The sequence below is a fragment of the Myodes glareolus genome, chromosome 6 (genome assembly GCF_982192425.1).
Source record: "Myodes glareolus chromosome 6, mMyoGla1.1, whole genome shotgun sequence".
NCBI lineage: Eukaryota > Metazoa > Chordata > Mammalia > Rodentia > Cricetidae > Myodes > Myodes glareolus.
The window spans coordinates 15,664,638-15,672,159 of NC_142031.1; the positions used below are offsets into that span (position 1 = coordinate 15,664,638).

At 53.9% G+C, this 7,522-nt stretch overlaps 1 protein-coding gene across 2 annotated transcripts in view; it reads right to left on the reverse strand.

Annotated features, from left to right (window-relative positions):
• Positions 1–6,004, reverse strand: part of Capzb (capping actin protein of muscle Z-line subunit beta) — a 103,064-nt gene extending 97,060 nt beyond the window's left edge. For both annotated transcript variants that reach the window (XM_048443388.2, XM_048443387.1), the window contains exon 1: positions 5,900–6,004. In XM_048443388.2, coding sequence (XP_048299345.1) covers positions 5,900–5,989 — 90 coding nt within the window. In that variant the 5' untranslated portion in view covers positions 5,990–6,004. The remainder of the gene's footprint in view (positions 1–5,899) is intronic.
• Positions 6,005–7,522: the final 1,518 nt, after the last annotated feature.

Genomic DNA, 7,522 nt, shown 5'->3' on the forward strand with positions numbered 1-7,522 from the left:
GTTAATAAAAATAACCACATAACAGCAGCCAACACGCCTCTCACCCTCCAAACATGCCAGGCACTGCCTACACTTTCCATAGACACTCAGGCAAGGCCAGGGATGGCAACCACTCGGGCTTTAGCCACTGCTTTGGACCAAAACAGGATTAGTGGACTGAAAACAACCACAGGGAAGTTAGAGACCACGGAATCAATGTGGACACCAGAGGAAGCACAATAAAGGCAAGGAGGCCCGCCTGGGTCACAGAGTGGCGGGCGTCACCCCGATTCTGCACTTATCTCTAGTTCACCCAGAATCTCAGACATGTCACTTTTCCAGCTTCCCCCACTGGAGTATAAGACTCTGATGGATGTACCTAGTAGGTTCATCTCATGGTAAAGTAGATGTCCACAGATGAATAACCTGATGAAAATGGCTAGAGGGGAGCTGGAGAGATGGCTCAGCAGTTAAGAACTTCTTATAGAAGAACCAGTTTTGGTTCCCGGCAAAACCACCAAAACTCCTAACACTCTCTTCTGAACACTCTCACACATAAAATAATAAATCTTAAGCCAGGCAGTGGTGGCACATGCATTTAATACCAGCACTTGGGAGGCAGAAACAGGAGGATCTCTGTAAATTCTAGACCAGCTTGGTCTACAGAGTGAGCTCCAGGACAGCTAGAGCTGTTTCAAAAAAACCAATAAATAGGGCTGGAGAGAAAGGAAGGAAGAAGGAATGAAGAAAGAAGGAAAGAAAGAGGGAGGGAGGATGGATGGCAGGCAGGCAGCTGGGTCTGGAACCAGGACAGCATAGGAAGGCCTTGGTTCCTCATCTGTATCATGATGGTAGCATGGGCCTGTCTCGTAGCACTGAATGGAATATTAAAACAGTCAATTGAAGCAGTTCTTGTTGCTCTTATATCCACGCTGCAGAGTCTCCCACACTGTAGAATCCCTTAGGAGATGGGGGTCTCAGGCACTTTTATGTGCCTAGAACCTAGAGTACGCTCGCCTAAACAAGAAGAGCCACCAGCAGATCCAAGATAGCTGGCTGCTCGTCGGGCTAACCAGGCTGAAACGCCCACTCAGTTATCAACCATCTATCAAGGTTCGGTGGACACCATCATCTAGGATTTAAACAAATCAGAAGCAGTTGATGTCAATGACGAATCACCCAATCAGAAAGTCCACACAGCGATTTCAGGGGAGAGGGGCAGGTGCACCACTTACCCAGAGAAGGAAACTCTCTCCAGCTCCCTGTGCCCTTCTCCCTTCCTCTACCATGCCTTCCTTCCAGACCACAGTCACAGTGGCAAGACCCTGGTACCTCTCCAGTGATGCCTACCGATGCATCCCTCTGGCCTCCCCCTCCATCTCCAGAACCTCTCTACACAGCACAGCTAGAGAATTCGTGCTAAAATACCACTGCTCCATCAGCCTGCTCCAATTTCCACCTGCCCTGTGAGAAATGCCACTGGCTCCATGCTGTCCAGACCAAACGCAAACTCCTGAGCTTAGCAACTTGAATATCTGGTAACAAACACTAGCGCTAACTGCCTACCCAGTGGTCCTGAAACCCATGAGGCTGACGTCACAGTGACCTTGGACTTGGTATTGGGACTACTGGGCTGATAGTGCCACACCCAAGCCTCCCCTTCCTCTTTGGCTGGGTGAGGTCTTCCTGGGCTCCAGGCCCAGCCCCCAAGCTGGCTGAGGACTGGAGTGTCTACAGAGCTTCCTGGAAGAGGTAGTGGTGTGTACACACACACACACACACACACACGCACGCACGCACACGCATGCACACACACCTACAACTCACATGTGGCCCTTCAGATTCCTTCTCCTATACATTCCCTCTCAGCTGTACTAAACTTCTTGGGCACACCTCGTCTCCTCTCCAGGATGAGATGACAAGGACTGTGGCTTCCTTCCATTTGTGTCACATATACTTGGCTATACAAAATACGTCAGAAGGCAGCCATAGCTCCAACTTAGTGTGTGTCAAGTGTATTAAAAATGCCGTTTCTGAGCCAGGGAAATGGCTCAACGGTAAAGGTACCTGTCGTCAAGCCTTAAGATCTGAGTCTGAGCCGGGCGGTGGTGGCACACGCCTTTAATCCCAGCACTCGGGAGGCAGGCAGATCTCTGTGAGTTCGAGGCCAGCCTAGTCTACAAGAGCTAGTTTCAGGACAGGCTCCAAACTAAGTCTGATCCCTGAGAGCCAACTCCCCAAGGTTATCCTCTGACCTCCACACACACAAAAAACAAATTTAAAACCATTTCCTTTTCCTGGTGTGCCTATGAAATGCTCCCTCACACTGCACATCAAGGAGTTTAGGGGAGAAAGGATAAGAGGCCACCAGGACTCCATTCAGATACACCCATGCTGAAGGCAGCAGAGACAGCCATCTCTCAGGTCACACTTCCGGCTTACTTGGCCATCAAACACTTCCAGAGCACCAGGCAGTCAGTGCAAGGTACAAGTGATAAGGTGCTAGCGCACAAGAGCTCAATCAAGCTTTCTGTCCCCTGTCCTCTCTCTCAGAGGGGACTCCACCCATGCAGACAACACATCCAAATCTAATCGCTTTTGCGCTCTCTCCTCTCTCTCTCTCTCTCTCTCTCTCTCTCTCTCTTTGAGGGAAGGGGTGGTTTTTGAGGCAGTCTCTCTATGTATCCCTAGCCAGCCAGGAGCCCTGCTATGTAGATCAGGCACGCCTTGAATTCATAGAGCTCTGCCTGCTTCTGTCCCCCAAGCGTGGGGATTAAAGGAATGCACCACTATGTCTGGCTCCGAGTCTGACTTCTTATGTTCTGTGGTCCAAGGCTGAACCTTCCTCATCAAGCTTTTGCAAGGCAAAATCAACAGCTTCTGGCAGAGGGCATGGCACAGGGCTAGAGCCCCAGCAGTATCCCCATCTCCTTACACTCAATCATTAATCCGGGAATGCCTAAAATGGTATTGCACCAGCTGCTCCCAAAGCCAGGGAAGGTGCATGGTCGCTTCCAGGCTCCCATACCCCACCCTCCTCAATCAGAGGATCTGCTCCAAGTCCCTACCCCCCCGCAGTCTGCCCCTTACCCACTGTCTTACACGGACCTGTTACCACACCATTCACTTCAGCAGTTGTTGTGCCCAGATTCTGGGTCAGCGACCGTGGAGGACGTCCACCAAGCCCCAGGAACAGGCTGCAAACACACACGTGGCAGGCACGAGACCAACAACACTCCCTTCCCTTCCATCTTGGCCAAAGCTGGTGCTTATGTGCGCACAGTTACGTTTAACATGTCAGGGAAGAGGGAACAGGTGGCTCTCTCACAGGTGGCCCAGGCCAGCCCTGAACTTGAGTAGCTGGAGTTAGAAGTGTGTGACACTATAGCCAGCTTTCCAAGCTATATCTGTCAGTCCCGGGCCCTTCAACAGTGGAAACCAGCAGGCCCAAATCCGTGTCTGCCTCACTCTGCCTCACTCACAGCTGCCTCCTGGCATATAAGCAGCGCACAGCAGTCATATGATCCATATACACCAAAGCAATGGTACCCAGTAGCTTCAGCCAGCAAGGGGCCTTGCAATTGCTGAGCAATAAGCACCTCCCACTCTGGCAGGTCCCTTGCCCTGCCATGCCACCATATCTGTCCTCCTTTCTCCTCCATAGGATCTAACAGTATATAGCTTCCAAGTCTTAAACTGGTAATCACCAATTACTTTTTTCTTTTCTTTTGGTTTTTTGGGACAGGGTTTCTCTGTGTAGCCCGAGCTGTCCTGGAACTCAACTCTGTAGACCAGGTTGGCCTTGAACTCAGAGATCCACTTGCCTCTGCCTCCCAAGTGCTGAAATTAAAAGTGTGCACCAACACTGTCCGGCTCACCAGCTACTTTTTATAACATCAAAAAAAGACTGGCTGGATTTACTTGAATGGGGCTGTAAAACACACATGGGGTCTCTGAGTTGAACTATGCATTTTTAAGGTATAGTGTTTATTTATTTATTACTGGGGGGAAGGGACAATGTGAGTACGGGGATAAGAGCAAGGCTTGGAGGAACCAGCTCTCTCCTTCTCTATAGGAGTTCCAGAAATTGAACTCCGATCCTCAGGCCTGGCACAATCACATTTACCCACTGAGCCATCTCTCTGGCATCTGAATTATGTACCTTATTCACAGGAGGAGACCACCAAGATACATTAGTGCCTACTCCAGGATTTCGTCTTTTAACAGGGGAGTCGCTCCGACCAGCTCCTATCAGCAACGCCATCTGAGCTGGACTGGCAGCTCCTGAGGGGCCACGTTGGCCTTTTACTACTACAGTTCCACCACCAAGCAACAGCATCTTAACTCTCAGAATAATAACCCCTAAATTAGAAGTCAGAGCGAAGCACTTAGGGGTAGTGGTAAGACAGCTTGCTAAGGGAATGCAAATAAACTCCATTTGCCTAAGCATTCTTAACAGGGATGGTGAACCTGACTCCAAGAAAAACCATGGCCTCCACCCCAAAATCAGATGCGTTTTCAAATCTCAGGCCTCTCTTTCCCTCAATAGGAAACTGGAGCTAGCTGTTTGCTCTGCCACCACCCCACTGAAAACAAAACCCCGGTGGTCTTCCTTCATTACCTACAAGCAAGCCACATTCTGCCAACCGGCTTGATCCAACTACCCACACCAGGGCACCAGATCATTCAAGCATGGTATAGATTTGACAAGAGGCAGTCAGAAATTACTTAGGAGTCTGGGGGACGTGAAGAACAAGTTAGGGAGTGAATGAGTAAGACTCCAAGTGGCTAAAGCTCACAGACACATGCTGGAACACTGTAAGTGATCATTTCTTGTTTGAGACGGGGGTCTCATTCTCACTGTGTCACCCAAGTTGGCCTTGGATGCCTAAATGGCTGAGACGACAGGTGCCTCCCTCCCAAGTCGTATCTTTTGGTCTTAGGTACTGTTCTAGAACCCAGAAAGACAGAGACAGAAAACAGAAGACCAAAATCTCAGTCTCGAGAAAGCTCGGGATCAGGCCCACGCAGGCCATACTCTTGTCTCTCTATGACAGTTCCTAGGAGGAAAATTCACACTTGATCTGCAGAGATAAGTACCTGCCCCTCCCTTGCCATGTCTGAGTATCCCATCATTATGTTTCTTAAACAGGACCATCATATCAGACATACAAGAGCACACAAGGAAGATACTGCCGGGAGCCTGGCAGGCGTGCTTCCACAGGCCAAGAGTGGTCTGTACGCAGGCTGAGCAGGCTGAGTACGCTGGGACGGATGTGGCCGCCTTTCTCCACCTGTCTGATGGAGACAGCAGAAGCCTAGAGGACTAGGCCGCTCCACGAGCATCTCTGGCTTTGACTCCCGGAGCACACACAGAAAACTTCACTCTACTTTTCAAAGTGTCACCCGAAACTGTCCTAGACAAGTCCTTCCCCATACAAACTACGGTCAGGGTCCAGACCGCCCGGGGCCAGCTTTCAGCCAAGAGCAATAATACGAAAAAGTATTGCCTACGTTTTTAATCAATATATAAAAAGTTTATTAGCCAGCCAGAATTAGGCACCCTAACTCAGCTGACACACCCTTGGTTAAACAAGGAACAGGACTCCTCAAAACCATCTAGGCCCCAAAGTCCACTCCCAAATATCCATTAGGCAGGCGGGGAGCCACCCACAAAGCTGTGATACAGGCAGTCGGAGGATGGCTTAATTCTGTCTACTTTTACAAGCTTCCTTGACCATGTGAGGTCCTTCCATCTAGGTGCTAGGCCCGCCCTGAAGAAGGTGTCCAAGTGGGGGGGGGGGGTAGGGCTATGGGGGGAAGGACACTCCTCAAATAAGTTTCTCGCATAGTGTGCCTGCCTTCATTACCAAAACAAACAGCACAGAGTTCAACCAGGGATCTCAGCCTGCTAGCTCACCTGATCCGAGGCACCTCCATAATCAGCGGTTCCAACCCTTACAAGCTGACAGTTCAGGGGGAAAGGGAGGCTGCGCCTGCTAGGGTGCATCGTGTCCCGGCCCTCTGTTGGGCTCTGAGCTTGGTGGCCCCCAGCCCCAGAGCTGCGGCCTGACAAGAACGATTGTGCGCTCATCCCTGTCCACTTGGCTTACTCACCGCCAGCGTTCGGCTCCCCACTCTGCCAGGGCGCCCCGCAAGACGCTCTGCACTGGCAACACCGAGGCGGCGGCCACGGGAAATGCTCTGCTCTGCCTTCCGGGCACACAGATGCCGCCCTTTTCTCCCTCACACCCAAGCAGCCTCCCCAGAAGGGGCAAGCCTCAAGTCTAGGAAGGCACAGCACCCGGACCACCCCCACCCCGGCTGGGGCTTCCCCCCCCCTCCCCCCCTCCCCCCCTCCCCCCCCCCCCCCGCTTGCCAGAGACAGCCAAGAAGGAGCGTCCTAGGAATAGGGGAGGGGACACCTGAGTCGGGAGCAGGACACTGAGCAGGCAGGGTGTAGATAGGGAGAGTGAGGGTGAGAACCGCACTGGGCTGACGCAGACTAAGCTAAGTCGTGAGAAGTCTAGGGGAAGGTGATTGCCAGGACCAGGGTCTGAGAGGTGCAGGAGTGGGACACAGCAGAAGTAGAGTCCAGACTTGAGGACCACGGAGAGACTCCATGGGGGTGAAGGAAACAAACGCAGGCTGAAGCCACTGGCAAGGGATTATCAGGGTCCAGGCTGGGTCCACGAAGAGAAGAGTTTGGGGGGGAGGGGGTCTAGTCTGGGCCACAGCAACGATAAGCACCGTCGTAGCCTGGGCCCTGGGAGCCTAGCTCAGGCAATGGGATGCAGGCCTGCGAGAAGGGTGCCTGGCCCGGCCTCTAGGGAAGGAAGGTCTAGCCTGGGATCTTCGAGACTAGCCTGGACATGCAGGGGAAAGACCTGGGGCTCCACTTGGAGCCCAGGGCGGGTCACGGGTCACCCGAGCTTCCCGCCGCCCCCTCCGAAGCAGTGGGGTGGCATCTGCCTAGGGTCCCGGACCCCGCCCCTCCCCCACCCTGGGTCCCCACCCTCCCCAGGCCGGAGAGTCGGCGGGAGAGGGGGACGTGAGTTCCCGCGGGGGGTCCCAGGATGGGGTCGTAAGGGAAGGGGTCCCTTTACCATGGTGGCGGCGGTGGCGGCGGTCCCTGTCCCGGCGTCTGTGGCTCTCCCCCCCGCAGCAGGGCCCGGCGCTTCCACTTCCCCGGGTGCCCAAGAGTGAACATCCGGGTCAGCGCCCCCCTCCCCCCGCCCGCGCCGGGCCGCCGCCACCTTCCTTCCCCGCCCCGGCCAGCCCGGCCCGCCCCCCACGCCGCCAGCTCGCGACCAATGAGCACGCCGGGCCGCGGCGATCGCCAAGTATGGAGCGCGGCGCGGGGGGCGGAGTTAGGGGTGGGCCCTGCGGACGAGTGGGCGTGTCCTGGTGTGGGAGGGGCGGGCCCTAGGCCGGCCAGGCGCGACGGTTCTTTAAGCGTAGGGGTGCAGCATGCTGGAGGGACCGAGGCAGCCCGTGGCATCTTCCTACGGCCAGCTTCGCATCTAGCCTCTGCGGGAGGTGG